The following is a 17,824-nucleotide window of genomic DNA, read 5'->3' as shown; positions in this document are numbered from 1 at the left end:
TGCGGCAGGTTGGTATAGAGTGGCATCCAGTCCCTGGATGGAATTGCTCCGTGCCCCAGACACTGTTTGGGGATGGGTAAAGCCAGGCCTGGGCAGATTCTGCCTCTGATGGGTCCTGCCTGCTCAGCTCTGGTCACAGCCTTTTGGGAGGCAGAATCTGCCCAGGCTGGGCAGCCAGGCAGCTTTACCAGACCCTGAAAAGTGTCTGAGTCAGGGAGACTGAGAGGGCAGAGCCTGTGGGATGCAGTGACACGTCCTGCAATGAGAGAGAGAGAGAGAGACTGACTGACTGACTCTCTCTCTATAAAATGTGTGTGTATCTATATCCAGTACTTTATATTTTAGTCCCTAAGGTGCTACAGGACTACTCATTTTTATAGTTCTTACAGATAAAAGGAAAAAGAAATGCTCACCACCTGAGTAACATCAACCTGTGTGGAATTCCTGTTTGGGATTTTCTTATGTTCTTGAATTGCTTCTCTGGTGCCTGTACACAACCTTGTTTGGCATTTTACAAATACATATTATATTCTGTCAGGATTGTTTAAAGGCTGTATAATTAAGTATTTTGAAGTGTTAGGTAAGAGTACAGTTTTTTTTATGCTTTTCAGAAAGCCTGTGCTAATAAAATATGGATTTACCAATTTTTTATTTATTTTTTTAGCTTCAGAGGCCTAGCCGAGACAGTCTGTAACTGGAAAAATTTAAAAAACAACGAATAACTTAAGGTGCTGCAAGACTATTAGTTTGTTTTTCCAATATGTTTTAGAAAGTGTGCTTGTATGTACATGTTTTTTAAAAATGACTACAGAGCATTTATGAAACTTGACTGTGTGAATAACTTATATATACACATCTCAAATTGTATTATATGCTGCTAGTTGTGTTTTACTAATATTTTATTAATATTTATGAGGAGTCAAGCAAATTTGCCTTTTTTGGACCTATCATGATATAATAAGTGAGGAGAAACGGCAATTGCGTATAGTAATTGAAATATATGATATGACAGATATATGCTATATATGAAACTTCAATTTGTAGAAATAGAATGTGTGTAACTGATATTGCAGCTAATACCATAAATATAAAAATCAGAAGTGCGACAAAATTAGTTTTATGCATTCTTGAGTGATCGGAAGAGGGAAAGAAACTGAAATAGCCACAAAATAATTCAACATTTCTCTTTTATGTTCATGTGGAGGTATTTAAATCTGGCTTGATTTAAAAATCATATGATAAACTGAACAAAAAATGCTCTTGTATGTCTAATGAAACACAGTGTGGCTAACATATGCAACTTTTGAAACCCAGAGAAGACAAGACTCTTGAGAAACTTTTGGAAATAGCCATGATTGTGTGGAGATATAAATTCAACAAAAGATTCCAAGATTATATTCAACTCTGACTATAAAATATCTAGAGTGATCATATACTGTGTATGTGGGACTTGAGTGGCCCATTGTTTGAACATTATTATTCTATAAGTTCTGGCCCATGTCCATTCCATGTTGGGTGTGAGCATGCTGCATGCTTTATTGCAGCAGTGTGCAACCTATGGGTCGCTGCTGTTTTTCTGGTGGATCGCAGCACTTTGATCTGGCTTGGCGCCTGACATACATGTGGTGGGGATGGGGGGAGTGGCAGGAGAGCGGGCCAGTGCTTTAAATTAAAGGGCCGCAACAAAATGTTCCCGGCCCCGGTTGTTGTTGTTGTTCAACAAAAATTTTCCCAGCTCTGGGGGTCGCAAATGAAAAAAGGTTGAGCACCACTGCTTTATTGCCAGGAATTCCCTAACCCTACCCCAGTGGTATCCATAGGACTGTCTGTAGTGTCCCTTATAGCTCCACTCCCATGTGCCTATATAAGGGGTGCCACCAGCCTCATGCCCTTCCTCTTTCTTCCTTACCAGCAGTGACAGTTGCTGGAATGACTTTCTATTGTGTTTGCAAGCCTTCTCCAATGAGAAGATCAGGTTAGATTAGATAGACCTCTATCAGGGATGGTCTCGATGGTGCTTGGTCCTGCCATGAAGGTAGGGGACTGGACTTGATGACCTATCAAGGTCTCTTCCAGTTCTAGTGTTCTATGATTCTATGAATGGTTGAATTGGGCAGTTTTTGTACATAATTCATTATATATAGTTGGCAGAGTTAGACACTGCAGGTGCTAAACCAGTACCAGTGGTTGACCCTTATTTGAGCTGCTTAAAGTGCCTTGGAGGAACTCACATCAAGGAGAGGTGTAAAATCTTCTGAGACTTCAGGCCACCCACCTGGAACTAGGGATGTAAAATCCTATTGAATTAGTTAACAAGTTAACTGAGCTGGAGTGGCCTCTCCCTGTCCACCACAACTGGGCAGGAGCTACTCCAGCCCAGTTGCTTCTGACTCTGCACTGGGCTGCCAGCTGCCAGTCCATATGGACTGGGAGTCAGCAGCCTCAAAGGGTTGAAAGGGAGCCAGCAGCTCTTTCCCCTCTCCCTGCTGCCGCTTCTGCCCCTATCTCCCTTGCCCCATGTGAGGCTGCTGACTCCCAGGGCCCTCTCCCCTCCCCTGCTGCCACTTCTGTATCCCCTCCCCAGAAGACTGCTGACTCCCAGCCCACAGTTACCCATTCACATTCCTACCCAAAATTACAGGGACATTCATTTGAAGATATTGTTAATAAGAAGCTGCCCTTGGGCCAGCTTTGGAGCCAAGCTGCTCAGACTTCAGTGGTCCTTTAGCACTATGGCTTCCTTGGCACTGTTTTCCATCCCGATCCCTGAGAGAGCAGCACAAGAAGCAGCATGCCAAAATAGGGTGCTCTTTGGTGGTGAAGAGGGACAAGAGGGGAATGGTTGATAAGGCGAGACCTATGGCAGGCCACTCTTCTTCCCTACAGCTGCACTTGGCAGTGGCAGTAAGTCCACTTGTAGCACTAAGCCTGATTTACGAACCATCACTATTGGGAGTGGCTGGGGCACATTACATCTGAGACCCTATCCAGGCTGGAGATGTTTCAGGCTGCAAAGGACTTCATGGCCCTTCTGGTGCTGCCTATACCTTAGGACTGTCTGCCTGCTCTCTTGCAGCTATTGAAGCTAAAGAGGGAAACTTGCCATTGGACCTCAGCAGTGCTCCCTGAAATGGCACTGATTTCTGGCACTGATCACCAGCTTTGCGTAGTCAGTCTCCAGTGCCAAAGCATCAGTTGCCAGACCCACATCATTATTCCAGTCTCAGGCACTGCTCCCTAGCCTCCATCATAGCTGGCAGGAGAAAATGGTGATGGCTCCACCTTGACCGTTGAGCAGCAAGTCTTCATTGGACTCTAGAGGGGCTTCTCTCCCTCCAGAACATCAACACTGTGGTGTCCATCAACACCTGATGTTTCAACAAGCAAGTAGGAGCTTTCTCTGGCCCTCTGTCAGGAAGTCCTGTGGCTACGGGGCTTATATGTGAAGCATTCCATTCACCTGGTAGCATCACATCTTCTGATTACCATGGTTTACAAAATCCACCTGAAGGTGAAGAAGGACAAAGCCATTTGCAAGAGTCTTCTGCTGCGCCATATTGCCAGATGATAGTAGTAGGGTAGTATCAGAGATTTCAGTTAGTGTATCATAGATATTTCCAAGCTTATGCTGAAGAGGCTTCAAAATCAGTTAGAGGAATTCATTTCTATTCTCTCTTGTATGCCATTGACTTTACCCTTCATATTACTCCTAATTGGCATAGCCGTGGCCATGTAAGTTCTCAATAGATCACAAATTCAAGCTGAAGGCTTGGGGGAATGTCAACTGCTTCCATCTTGGTGTTTGCCAAATTGAAGTTATTTGAGGAAGGTACCTTTTTGCTTTGCTCTCTTATCCGTTTAGCCTTCCTATTAAGATACTGAGCTGTAAATTGTTTCTTCTTATCTGCTATGATTTTAATTTTCTGACAAATTTTACGCAACGTATTTCAACTAAATTATCAAAATAGAGAACAATGGTAGAATACTATTTAACTAAAAGATAAATGAATCAAAATGATTAGTAAGAAGGATTAAATGTAGAGTAACACATGGAGGAAGAAGAAAAATTATAAATTTTCAGTGCCATGGGACAATGAAGCGTCTAGCTTGTACCTATTGAAACCTTTCCTGGTGAGTTGCTGCGCGTGCGATGACATCATAGTAACATAAGTCTGGCAAATTTTAATTTATTTTATCATTCAACATTTACTTACAACTATTTAAAAATTAAACAGAAGGCCAGAATTTCTATTATTGAACATTATTACAATTGGAAAGAAAGGAATGTATATATTAACATTAGCAGTCAGGTGTTGGAAAATCGGGGCTTAAAGTAATAGTAAACTGTAATTGTGTATTTATTGTAGACTATCTTAAACTTCTAATTCTCCTTTTACAATCTTGTCAAAACCTTTTGCCAGTTTTTTCAAGTCCAATACAGTACAAATTCTTTGTGGGCACAACGTCTTTGGGATCACTGCTCATAACATGGCAGAGCAACTGTTGCAGGGTGATGACCAGCCTTCACTAAGCAGCGAGTAGCACTGACTCAGCTATATGACTGGTGAACACTGAGCTACTGATAGCAACCCGCAGGCAGCAAACCCAGGCAGCACTCTCTTAAAGCTATGCCATGACACATTTTAACTGTATTTACATACCCAACTGGTAATTTGGTGCCCTTTGAAGTCTGGCACCCATGGAGACTGATTAGTCCCCTTACCTGGGTCCTGCAAGCACACATGTACATCTTTCAATATTAGTGTAAGTTCCATACATTTATGGGAAGGATAGTGCACTATGAACGTAGTGGAAAACAACCCATTTTTTTGGAGCCACCCTCCATAGAGGTAGTAGTAATCTTTTTCTGTCTAAAGATGGTCAAATGTGGCTAAATCAGCCCTCTTAAAAACAACCCTCTTCTCCTAAGTCAACCCTCGTAAAAACAAACAGAACCTGCCCCCCTCTCAAAACCACCAAAAACAACCCCTCATTTTCCCAACCCATCTGTTTGAACATGAAGCTGTTTACTATGACTATAACTCATAGGAAACTGGCTAATCCTGAGATATATTGTGCTTTGAAGACTAGCTATTTCCAGTAACTAGCTAAAGCTGGATCCAGGAATTGAGCTGGGATGGGGAAGACTACTAGAAGTACAGTCATTAGGTCAGGGCTCCTGAGACGAACAGGAACTCTTATTTCCATGAGTCCCACTTCAAGGAACTTCTACATTTGATGCTTGGTTTAAGATCTCTCTTAGGCCTTTTAAGGGTTGAAGGCCTGTGGAAGAGCACACATTCACATTCCTCACTAAGGGTAAGTCTACACATCAAAGCTATTTCGGAATACAAGAGGTATCCCGAAATAGCTACCCCATGTCTTTTGAACACATCTGCTATTCCGAAATATAGTGAATGCGCTATTTCGGCATGCCGGTAACCCTCGTTCCACGAGACCGCACCAAATTCTGGAATAGCATATTTCTAAATAAACTCGAAATAAGATACGCAATTTTCGCTATGCAAATTGCGTATCTTATTTCCAGTTGGCAATAGCCTAATATTCAAGCAATGTGACTAACCTTTATAGTATTCTTCCTGAAGGTAGAAAGAGAGATTGTGCAGATCCTTTAGGTTTAAAACAGCCGCCTCGTGCTGCTATATCTGTAGAGAGTGAAGTATATTTGACCAGGTCTTTCCCTTAGCTGTGCATCTAGCAGATAAGAGACAACTGATTTGTGGATAATATAAAATGGGGGGGGAAATGAATGAATGATTTCTAAAAGTGTATATGGCTTGTTCACTGTTCTTAAGATGAAGGCAACAGGATTTGTTGAACCAATCCTTGCAACAAACCCTGTTGCCATCTCTGTGTGTACATCCACTCAAATAACACCATCATAGGTGCTAACCAGGTCAGCCATACCCTCAAGGGCTCATTCACCTGCACATCTGCTAATGTGAGATGCTATCATGTGCCAGCAGTGCCTCTCTGCCATGTATATTGGCCAAATTGGACAGTCTCTACATAAAGGAATAAATGGGCACAAATCAGGCCTCAAGAATGGTAACCTACAAAAAACAGTAGGAAAAACCTTCAGTCTCCCTCAACTCACAGTAAGAGATTTAAAAGTGGCCATCCTTTTTAAACCCCTTCAAAACAGACTTCAAAGAGAAACTGCAGAGCTGCATTTCATTTGCAAACCTGACCCTGTTAATCTGGATTTGAATAGACTGGGAATGGTTGGCTGCTTTGGTATTCACACCTCCTGACTGAATTGGTCTAGTTCCGTGGTCACCAACCAGTAGATTGCGATCTACCGGTAGATCTCAGGGGCTCCAAGAGTAGCTCTTGAGCCCTCTCTGAACTGCGCACCTGTGCAGTGCATTTACATTAGATTGCCTCATGTAATGTAGGCGGGGCTTCAAGGAAGGGGCGGGGCAGTAGATCTTTGCCTGTTCTGAGACTTAAAAAGTGATCTTGGGTGTAAAAGGTTGGAGACCACTGGTCTAGTTAGTACCATCCTTCACTTGATAGAGCAACTCACTTCATTTCACGTGTTAGTATGTTTATTCCGGTATCTGTAATTTCTACTCCAGTGCATCTGACAAAAAGGGTCTTTGCCCACGGGAGTTTATGCCCAAATACATCTGTTGGCCTGTAAGGTGCCACAGGACTCCTCATAGTCTGTATCTGCAAAAACAAATGCAGACTTTGATACCTAAATTATATAATTTTGGGATTATTTGCCTTCTGGCTTTTGATCCTTCAGAGTTTGTTTTCAAGTCTTTCTCTATAACTGTAAGGGCTAGTAAAAGCTGAGATTCTCATGTAAGTAATCTCAAGTAAATAAGAGCTTATATTTTAAGTAAAAAAATCTTGAAATTCCTGATAAAATTATAGTTGGCAACACTATATGACTACAGTATGTATAGGTGTAGTTTGTTCCCAGGGAGAATAAACATAACTTTCAGAACTAACTTTCTGATGTGGATATTTGCAATTTTAAAATTGCTTTCTGTGAATGGTTTGCAGTAGCTCCTTGAAATCTGCTGTTAGGGCAAACATTCTTGTGAGTGAACTAAAGTCACTTAATAGAATATTTATGGCAACAGTAGAGAATTTTCTATATTAGTTCTCACCTCTCTATTTATTTTATTTAAAACATTTTTGCTGTTAACAAGCATGTTAGTTTTGGAGACATAAATCCACAGTTTGAGAACTGCAAAACTAAGCATCTCTGGTGGTAGTTTCTAGACTGAGTACTGAGTCCCATTGGGTAGACAGGAAGATTAACCTGAATAATTTATACAGAAGCCTCTGGAACCCCATATGATTGTGTCCCTAATCCATGAACTCTTGGAACTCGTTAACAAAACTGTTCTTAAACATTACTAGGGATGTAAGTGACTAGTGACTCGACTAGTCACTACCCCCCCCCCCCCCCCCTCCGCTGCCTCTGATAGAGAGGCACCAAGGGTAGGAGCAGGATATGGTGCTGGGGGGAGCGGTCTTAAAAGCCGGTTCCCCCAGCACTGTGTCTGTGGGGAGAAGGAGCAGGAGCATAGCAGGGAACTGGTGACACTTTTGCCTTTGAAATGTAACACGTTTCAAAAGCAGAAGTGCTGTGGGGAGCCTGGGATGAGCTGGAGACTCAAATTGTCACCCACTGGCCCTACACTCCCTGCTTTTGAAATGTACAAGCACCCCTGGAAGTCTCTTGTACATTTCAAAAGCAGAGAGCCCAGGGCCAGCAGAGGACTGCTTGAATCCCCCCACTGGCTGTGTCCCTGCAGGGTTTCTACATTTGAAATGTAGGAAGAGCCGGCAGGGCTCTTGCTACATTTCAAAGTCGGAGGCTCCCTTATTGTGACTAATCAAATAGTCGATCCAAATTACGTGGACTATTCTAATTTTCACATCCTTTTACATATATTGTCTCATACTATAGAATATATTTCATGGGGAGATGAGATCTTTGAGCTATATCTTAATTAAAACTATTTTTAGATAAAATGCTTTTGGACCAAAAAATCAAAAATCTGTTTGTTTTTTTTTATCCACCCTGATGAGGACTCTGGGATCGAATTCTACCATTGTTTGGATGACTGGCTAGTCAGAGGCTGGTCCAAGGCTCAGGTACTATCCAGTTAGTTTCTCATACAGTTAACCTTCAAAGCTCTGGGTCTACTGATCAGTTTAGAGAGAAACTATCCTGTGATCAGTTCAGAAGATAGAAGTTATAAGAACAGTCCTAGACTCTGCTCAAACCAGGGCTTTCCTTATGGACGCTAGGTTCCAAACTATTTGATTTCTTGCTTTAGATCTCAGGCGCAGCCAGTCACAAGAGTTTGAAACTACACAAGAGTCTTGGGGCATATGACCACATGTACATACATAGTCCAGCTTGCCAGGCTATATTTTAGGTTTCTTTAAAGTTGACTGGCTTCTGCTTATATTCCAGGTCCTCACAATTTGAGCTATATGCTGAACAGGCCCTCTGGCATGTTCACTACTCTAGATACAGACTGCGTTGTATGGGCAGGCATTCCATTTGGTCTTAAGTCTACATAAGAATATGAGTTTTTGGCTCCTCTGCCTATGCGTGTTTTCATGCAGTGTTTATCTTGTGACCTTTAGGCTCATGCTGAAAATGAAAGCTAAATTATTTTATAGAATCATAGAATATTAGAACGGAAAGGGATCTTGAGAAGTCATCAAGTCCAGTCCCCTGACCTAATGGCAGGGCCAAGCACCATCTAGAAGCAGGAAGCCTGCTCAGCACCAGTGGGGCTCCTGGGTGATCAAGATGCCAAAGGAGCAATCAAAGACAGTGAAGTCATTGTGGATAAACTAAATGAATTCTTTCAGTCTTCACAGCTGAGGATGTTAGGGAGAGTCCCAAACCTAAGCCCCCCCCTTTTTTAGAGGTGACAAATGTAAGGAATTGTTCCAGATTAAGGTGTCATTAGAGGAGGTTTTGGAACAAATTGATAAATTTAACAGTAACAAGTCACTGGGACCAGATGGCATTCACCCAAGAGTTCTGAAAGAACTCAAATGTGAAATTACAGAGCTATTAACTGTGGTTTGTAACCTATCCTTTAAATCAGCTTCTGTACCTAATTACTGGAAGATAGCTAATGTGACACCAATACTTAAAAAGGGCTCCTCTAGTGGTGGTTCTGGCAATTATAGATTGGTAAGTCTAATGTCAGTACTAGGCAAATTAGTTGAAATTATAGTAAAGAATAAAACTGTTAGACTCATAGATGAACATAATTTGTTGGGTGGGGGGAGGCAACATGGTTTTTGTAAAGGGAAATCATGCCTTACTTATCTTCTAGAGTTCTTTGAGGAAGGGATGTGAATGACTAGTTGACTATCCGATAAGCAAATGCTTATGGGATAATTGACACACTAGTCACTGTCGTCCGTGTCCCCCCCCCCCCCCCGCTGCCTCTATCAGAGTCAGCAAGGGGATGAAGAGGAGGAGGTGCTTCAAAGCCAGCTCCCTTCAGCACTGGCTTGGAAGAGCCGCCTGCTAGGCTTCTTGCCTCTCTTCCCCCCCCCACTCCCCCCACTGGCCTCCGTAGGAGGCAGCAGCATGGGAACAGGGAAGGCTGCTCTGGCATCCCTCGGACAGGGGCTCCCAGGGAGTGGGGCCTGAAACACACTGGCTTCCAACCCACTCCAGAAGACTATTGAATAGTCGTGTAACTGCTAACATCCCTATTATCTAAGTCATAGATGAAATTTGTAGTGAGGATCAGAGCCCATCAAGGTTTTTCGAAGGTTTAATTTTCTTTCTCTAGTGCAGTGTTTCCCAATTTTATTTGGCCATGGAACCCTTTTCAGCTTTTCAAGGAACCCCTAGGTTTGTCAAGTTGAGGGGGGAAAAAAAAAGAGGGGAACCCATCAATGCATGAAAATCGCATTCCTTCTCTGAGGCCCCATCGCTTTGAAGCCCCATCCATTCTGTTCCCCTCAGCTCCATCACTGGCTATCCCCAGCCCTTGCACAGGGTGGCAGGGGGCTGGGGCCAGGGAAAGGGTGGTGCTGGGTGCTGCGGTGGGTAACAGGGCGCTGGGGCCGGGGACAGGGTGGTGCTGGGTGGTAGGGTGCATGGCAGGATGCTGGGGACAGGGTGGGGCTGGGTTCTAGGGTGCATGGCAGGATGCTGGGGACAGGGTGGGGCTGGGTTCTAGGGTGCATGGCAGGGTGCTGGGGCTGGAGACAGGGTGCTGCCGGGTTCTGGGGTGAATGGCAGGGTGGTGGGGCCAGGGACAGGGTCCTGGGGTGGGTGGCAGGGTTCTGGGGCCAGGGCCAGGTGGATGGCAGGGTGCTGAGGCTGGGGACAGGGTGCTGCTGGGTACTGGGGACAGGGTACTTGTGGAGGGACGGGGCAGCTGGGACCAGTACCTGGCAATCCTGCAGCACCTCTGGGTTCCAGGAAGCGTGCGACTGCACTTCCCCTTCCCAAACAGCTGGCGTGCGTGCTGCCTGAGCAGCAGGGGCTGTTGCACTCCAGCAACTTACTTCCACAATGCTGTCCTGCAGGGGGGGAGTGCGGGGAGTCCCAGGGCAGAGAGCGCTGCCTGCACAGTCAGAGCTATGCAGACTCTGGTCTCCTGACCTCTCCTGTCCCCCCCCTCCCCCCCCCCCCCCCCCCCCCGTGCAGAAAGGCTGTGGAACTAAGTTACCGGGTTCCATAGCCCCAGCTGTTCAGGCAGCGCGTGCTTCCCTCCCTGCTGTGGGTCACGTGGGGTCATCCCTGTCTGGTCCCCCCCGAAGTGTGCTGGCTGGAAGCAACTGTTCCCCTCTGCCCCCGCCTCGCTATGCCTCTGCGTCATCAGGAAGGAAGGAGAAAAAAGTGTGCTGCTTCTTTAAGAAGCTGGTTAGCTGGCGTTCTCTCCCTCACCCCCCTGAAAGAGTGCTGGCTCCTCGTGGAACCCCTACTTTCGCTTTGCAGAACCCCAGGGTTCCACGGAGTACCAGTTGGGGAAACACTGCTCTAGTGTCAATTGAGAAGATAATTGTTTTCACTAATTCATTGTGTTCTGGTTTAACTGATCAATAGTTACTATGGCAGTAGAGTAAAATGTTTTTAAACATAACCCCTTCACAGAAGATCAGAAAACAGAAGGTACACAGAAATCAAATAGATTGGTGGATGATCCTGAAAAAATCAGTGGCTTTTTAGAAACCCAAACTTTTATGGACAAAGGTCATAGATAGAAAACTTTATAGTTGATTCCTGGTTCTTGTTCAGAAAAACTAGTTCCTTAAGCATTGTATTTGTTGTCTTTTACAAAAAGTTATAAAAGACAAATGATTCTTGAAGTTGTGTGAGGGGGGAAAAACATAATTTTGAATGGAAAGTCTTTATTCCACAATCGCAGGCACAGCTGCCTGCAACGTATACAACTATTTGTGTGTGTGTGTGTGTTTGGTTCATTCAACTTGCTGCTTTAAATAGTTCTATCCTTCTGGTGGATCCATGCGATGAGAGGCAGGAGCTGCTTCCTTGCATGAATCTGTTCAGATCCTGTGACAAAGCTGCATCCTCTGCTGATTAACTTTTGGCATGAGTCATCTTTGAGCATTGCTACTTTTGAATAGTGGTGGTCAATGAGGTAAGAAACTTGGGTATACTGTAATTGATGTTCAAGTTTTAAGTGGCATTTTGTTTTCCTGTTTTGTTGTGAGTGGGTTTTTTTTTAAGCTGAGCTAATAGTTTTCTTCTCTCATGGTTTCCTCTAGGATTCAGTGAACAAACATGTCCATGTTTCATGTCCAGAGAGAAGACTTTTAGATTCTTTTAGATATTTCTGTCTGAAATCTTGCCAGATGCGGTGGTGGTCAAGGGATGTACCAATCTTGGAAGTTGGGCAATCATTGGATGCTGGAGCACAATAAGGAGGTAATTTGAGAGCTGAGATTAGGTTAGGGGCATGAGAATTGGCTGAATTACCACTTCTCTTAACTAGTGCCCCCCCTTTTTCTTTTCAGAATTCAAGAATGTTGAAGAGAAGCATCAAAGCAACTACTTGATTATTGTGCCAACTAATAGTAAGAAAGCATATTCACTGGTTGTATGTGCGGGGAGCTGCTTAATTTGTCATTTTTAAAAAAAAATCCTCTGGTGGGAAAAACAAAGAATATTTAGTCTTTTTTTTGTATTTAAACTAAGGATGTTAAAATGCGGTTAATTGACTAGTCAACTAGTCGATGGAATTTCCATCGACTAGTTGATAGGCACTTCCTGATTCCTCCTTTGAAATGTACAAGAGCCCCTGCACAGAAAGAATGCGGAACTCCCCATCTGGGGAATCCCCATCTGATCCCAGGTTCCAGGGAAATGCCATAGGGAGCCTGGAATCAGCTGGGGAGTCCCCAGCTGACTCCAGGCTCCATCGCTGCCCCCTTTGAATTGCGGCATTTTAAAGGGGCAGCCTGCCGCACAGCTGATCCACAGATCAGCTGTGCAGTGGCAGCCTTGGGGTTTTAAAGCAGCAGTGTTGCTATGCGGTGCTGCCGCTTTGAAGTACCCCTCTCCTCTCCCCCCCCTTCCTCACCCCCCCCCCGTATCAGAGGCAGCAAAGGGGGGGGATATTGATTAGTCAAAAGACTATCTGATAAGCAAATGATTATCGTATAGTTGACTAGTCTTTAACATCTCTAATTTAAAGCATACTTTTGTCATTCATTATTACTCTGGATTATAGTTATTGTGGTTGCATTTATACTGGACAGAATTGAGACTAGCCAAGCACCTCATGGACTGCTTTTTTGCAACTGGTATGTGAGAGATGGAATTGAAAGGTAACCACTATTGATAGGTTGCTGCTATCTAAAATACTAGCAGTTGTATGGCTGCTTTAAATTGCATCAATGGACTAGCTCAGCATATATTGTGCCAGGATTTATGGACAGTGAAGAGATCTTGAAAGCTTCAGGATATAGGCCTGTATTTGGAATCCTCCCCACTTTTTTTTTTCTTTCCCACAATGAGCTTTTTAATCAGTTTTTTTTTCCCCCTTGGAATGCTCAATTACTTATATTTTAGTTATTGCAATTTCTTGGTCTTTTGAATTACCTGTTTGCCAGATGTAATGACTAATGAAGATTACTGCAAGAAATTTAAAACTAAGCTGTATACATTTAAGATTGTTTTTGAAAGAACTACCATGGAGAGGAATAATTTTATTTTGTGTCTTTTGTCTAATGGCCTTTTACTGCAATAAAACACTTTAAATGCCTATCAGATTGCTTATAGTTATATTAAACAGTCTGTTTTTAGTTAATTGCAACCTTGACACAGTTCTGATTTAGCTTCTATATTTGAAAGTCAAAATTCATAAATAGAAATTCAGTAAATGTTATTAATCTTAAACCATTAAAAGCTGTGCTTGGAAACTGATTCTCAACACAAGGGGGCACTAATATTTCACAAAACTGAAAACAAAACAAACCTTTACATATGAATGCTACTGATACATTTTTTATTGCTTTGGTAGTCCCAAAATATTTTTTGTTACTAAGCAGTTTTTCTATATAGAAGTGAAAACTACAAAAAAAAAAAAGCATTATAATAATAATACAATTTATGACTTTTAATTTGCTTGTAGGAATGATTGTTCTCTTGCCCTGGAAATGAAGTGACTACCTTGTTGCTATAGATGTAGGGCAGAAGATCAATGGTGTGGGCAGCATGGAGCTAATGAACGGGCAGTCGACCAATGTTAATTTTGCTGCTACTGCTTCAGAGGTAAGGACTACAAGCCTAGAACACCTTACTGGTTAGTCAGATATTTAAATTCATTAAAATGTATAGGGTTACGAAAACATAAGGCAAATTGAAATGGTAACTCTTCTTCTACAAAAATATGTTGTGCAGCAGGGTCTTTTCTGTGGATCTGACGCTTAACATTTCATATTTCTTGTGGTTCGAATTTTTGACTTTTAGAATGCATACCAGTCAGGAGCATGAACCAGAGCCTGTCTGTATTTGCCATAGGCAGTAAGTGCCTTTTCTCAGTTTTTGTGGCTGTGGTAGAAGCTGTTCATTTGCTTTATAGGCTGCATGTTACACAGAAAGAAGACCCAATGATTGGTTGTATGATTGGTGTCACAACTGCTGCTAACTGAGAAAAGGCAGAGTTACTCTTAATGTGGATAAGCAATAGGACATTCAGGCTGCTGGTCAAGCTGGCTGGTCTGTAGTTTCCTGGGTTGTCCTTACTTCCCTTCTTATAGATGGGCACAATAATGCCCTTTTCCAGTCTTCTGGAATCTATCCCATCTTCTCTGACTCTTTTTCAAAGATGATAGCTAATGGCTCAGAGAGAGTATTCTAGGATGCATTTCATCAGGCCTTTGGTGACTTGAAGATATGTAACTTTTCTAAAAGACTTTAATTTGTTCTTTTCCTGTTTTAACTTTTGAATCTCTCCAGCATTCACTGTTAGGTATCCAATCACCATTGACCTGCTTTGTGAAAACTGAAACAAAGTCATCTTTATGCACCTCTGCCATTTCCATATTTTCTGTTTTTCCTTCTTCATTGAATAATGGTTCTACCCTGTCCATGGTCTTTCTCTTGCTTCTAATATATTTTTAGCTTATTTCTTATTACCCTTTGTCTCTAGCTAGTTTGAACTTGTTTTGGATCTTCACCTTTCTAATTTTGCCCTTGCATAATTGTGGTGTTTGTTTATATTCATCCTCTGTAATTTTACCTGGCTTCCACTTTTTGTAGAACTCCTTTTCGATTTTTAGATCATTCAGTATCTCCTGGTTAATCCAGGGTGGTCTCTTGCCATACTTCCCTTTCTTATATAGTGAAATAGTTCACTCTTGCACCCATAATAATGTCTCTCTGAAAAACTGACGACTATCTTCAGTTGTTTTTCCTCTTGGTCTTGCTTCACATGGAACCGTAACTACCAGCTTCCCAAATTAGCTAAAGCTTGCCTTCTTCAAATCCATTGTCTTTATTTTGCTGTTCTCCCTTCTACCATTCCTTAAAAGCATAAACTCATTTCATGATCACTTTCACCAAAGCTGCCTTCTGTTTTCAAATTCTCAATCCAGTTCCTCCCTATTTGTTAAAATCAGATCTAGAACAGCCTCCCTCCAGTGTGATCTTTGGAGCTATTTTGTTTATTTGGTTGCTTTTTTTTCTTCTGAATAATTTGAGTTGTATCAAAAATTGCTGAACATTCAGTGAAGGCTAATTCAGTGAAGCAGTCAGTTGGCTTTTAAAAAGAAAGTTGGTATCCTTTTACTCAGCACTGTAATGTGAGTGTTCACATGTTACAAAGCACATTTTAATGGAATTTAACTTTCTACATTATCTTGTACCATATAGTTGAAAATATCTTTTGACTTGAGTATTACAAGAACCTAATGATTGGTGTTTGGAGGCAAGTTACTATTTTTAGACAATTAGAAAAAATATTTTTTGTTTTTTATCATGAACTTTTTTTATTAAAAACTGAAGCATGTGAGGTTAATGAAGATGTACGTCTCTGGTTTTCCTGATGCATATGTTGAAAAGAGATTATATTGTTACAATAAATACATTACTGTAATAGGCGTAACTGTACTTTTCTGCTCCAACAGCTCTTTAAAATAAGTTTAAAAAATGGTGAAGACTGCATTATTTAAAATTTCAGCAGGATTACTTCACTGCATTTCCAGGTATCCGAATACCCATCTATATGTAGCTATAACTGATTTTAATGAGTAAAAAATACTGTGTGCTCTGGTTTTCATGGCAAGATGTTGAGAACATGCAAACAGCTTTCACTAGTTCTTATAGAAAAGTTTCTTGGAACAGAGAGACACTTGAAAATAAACCCTTCATGGTTTGAAAAGAAATGTATGTTTTCTTTTTTTTTTCTTTTGACAGAAGAGTAGCAGCTCTGAATCCTTAAGTGATAAAGGCTCTGCTGAACTGAAGAAAAGCTTTGATGCAGTGGTATTTGATGTTCTGAAGGTCACACCAGAAGAATATGCTGTAAGCAATCAAGTTAACTTTTGTGGCAATGTTTTCACTTTTGACTGCTGCTGTTCACAACCTTATTTCTCCCCATCTTCCACCCATAGGTGTTCAAAAAGAGTCCCTCTTTGGTTCTTTCATTACATATTCTGTTTGTCTTAGAAAAGCTCCTTTGGGCTAGTTTGCCGCCTAGCCTGTTTGTATTAAATCTCAGAGTCTTCTTTGGGTGATGTGGGTGCTCCATGCAAGGTGTAGGGATGTCCTGGAGCTATGGAGTGGATTTTTTTTTTTTTTTTTAGCGGTTGTCTGCGGGCCGCACGTGTACGAAGGGAGCCTTGCTGCTGTGCTCAGTTTGGTGCTTCGTGTGCGTGGCCCACCCCCTCTTCAGTTCCTCTTCTACCGTCCTCAGTCATGGACGGAGCTCTTCATACTCCTTGGCTTCTCCTCAGGGGGAGTGAAAAACCTTTTGGATTCTCTTCCCCTACTTCTCCTTTGCATTCTTTATATTGCATTTCATACTGTACATCTGAAAAAAAAATGTCAGTCTCCCTCCCTCATTATACCTTTTTTTTTTTAAACACAATAGCTTCAAATGACAATAATGGATATAGGGGCAACCTCCAATGTAATGCTCACTACGACCCTGACAGTGCAATGCCGGGATCATCTGGCTTTGAAAAATGTCAGTCGTGCCAGGAGCCAATGCTACAAACATGCAGACTGTATCTGCTGCCTCGGGGAAGCGCATGTACCCCAAAAATGTGAGCTCTGTTGCTCTCACAGCGAGAGCAAGAAGGGACAGGGAGCTGTGGCACTGCATGATTTTATTTGACAAGGCGATGCAGCCTGAGTGCTCTCAAGCCTCTCTACTGGCAGCACAGCTTTCAAGAAAGAGAGCCGCCTCACCATCACCTCACAAGCGATCTAAGAAGGGGCCATCCTAATCAAAGTCTCTACCCCAACTCCATTTCTCCACTCCTCTCCTCTCCCCCCGAGTGCCTGGAGGAGACCAGATGAGCACCGAGTACTTGAACCAGCACCATGACCTCCACGTCGTGTTCAGCCTCGGTGCCAATGAGAGCATCGTCGGCACCAGAAGAGCTCTCGCTGGTGCTCCCGCACATCGGTGCTGGCACTATATTGAGAAATGCGGTACTGAGATCCGTGCCACCACCAGACAAGCAGTCCTCCCACAAGAGACTGCCTTTGAACATAAGCCCCTCAATACCTAACTCAATGCCGCCCCCCCCCCCCCCATGGAGGCTCCGACATGGGCACAGGATAAGGCCGTCACAAATGGCAGGCGAGAGCTCTCACCTCCTCTCTAGAGAGGCTTCCCCTCTCCCACTCTCTTTAAGACTCTCTCCACGTCATGACGGCTCTCCTGTACTTTCGGAGCATGCTGTCTTTGATCGGGGGACTAATACAGCGTCTTTTCCTCAGAGCACTCGTCCCCTACTACCTCTTCATCCTTGCTACTACCTTTTATAGACCACCATATCCACCATGGTAGTCGGAGTGGCTGTACCCACCATCCCACTACCCACCCTGCTGGGTGTCATGGGACCACTGGGGCGCACGGAGAAGATGCTATGCCTCATCATCTACCTTGAGGAGGAGACTCCTTCCCATCTCTCATAGTGCCAACCACCGCAGACTCTGATGATGAGGAAGAAGGCTAACTCTCTGATGAACATACTAAATTATATCACACAGAATCATCCCTTGATACCACCTCTTCAAGATATGAGGAAGTGTTAATACCGGACGATCCTTACCTATCAGATGACCTGAAACAATTCCAGGAGCTATTTA

At 42.9% G+C, this 17,824-nt stretch overlaps 1 protein-coding gene across 7 annotated transcripts in view; it reads left to right on the top strand.

Moving 5' to 3' along the window:
- Positions 1-17,824, top strand: part of RALGPS2 (Ral GEF with PH domain and SH3 binding motif 2) — a 212,941-nt gene that overhangs the window by 12,749 nt on the left and 182,368 nt on the right. For 6 of the 7 annotated variants that reach the window (XM_075936864.1, XM_075936867.1, XM_075936866.1 and 3 more), the window contains exons 2-5: positions 11,767-11,926; positions 12,016-12,075; positions 13,635-13,774; positions 15,920-16,027. In XM_075936864.1, the coding sequence (XP_075792979.1) occupies positions 13,718-13,774; positions 15,920-16,027 (165 nt within the window). In that variant the 5' untranslated portion in view covers positions 11,767-11,926; positions 12,016-12,075; positions 13,635-13,717. Of the gene's footprint in view, positions 1-11,766; positions 11,927-12,015; positions 12,149-13,634; positions 13,775-15,919; positions 16,028-17,824 lie in introns of all 7 variants that reach the window. The other variant, XM_075936862.1, reaches the window with a different exon arrangement.

The sequence above is a fragment of the Pelodiscus sinensis genome, chromosome 9 (genome assembly GCF_049634645.1).
Source record: "Pelodiscus sinensis isolate JC-2024 chromosome 9, ASM4963464v1, whole genome shotgun sequence".
Lineage (NCBI taxonomy): Eukaryota > Metazoa > Chordata > Testudines > Trionychidae > Pelodiscus > Pelodiscus sinensis.
Note: the sequence above shows the minus strand (reverse complement) of the source record. Positions and strands in the feature narration are given on the sequence as shown.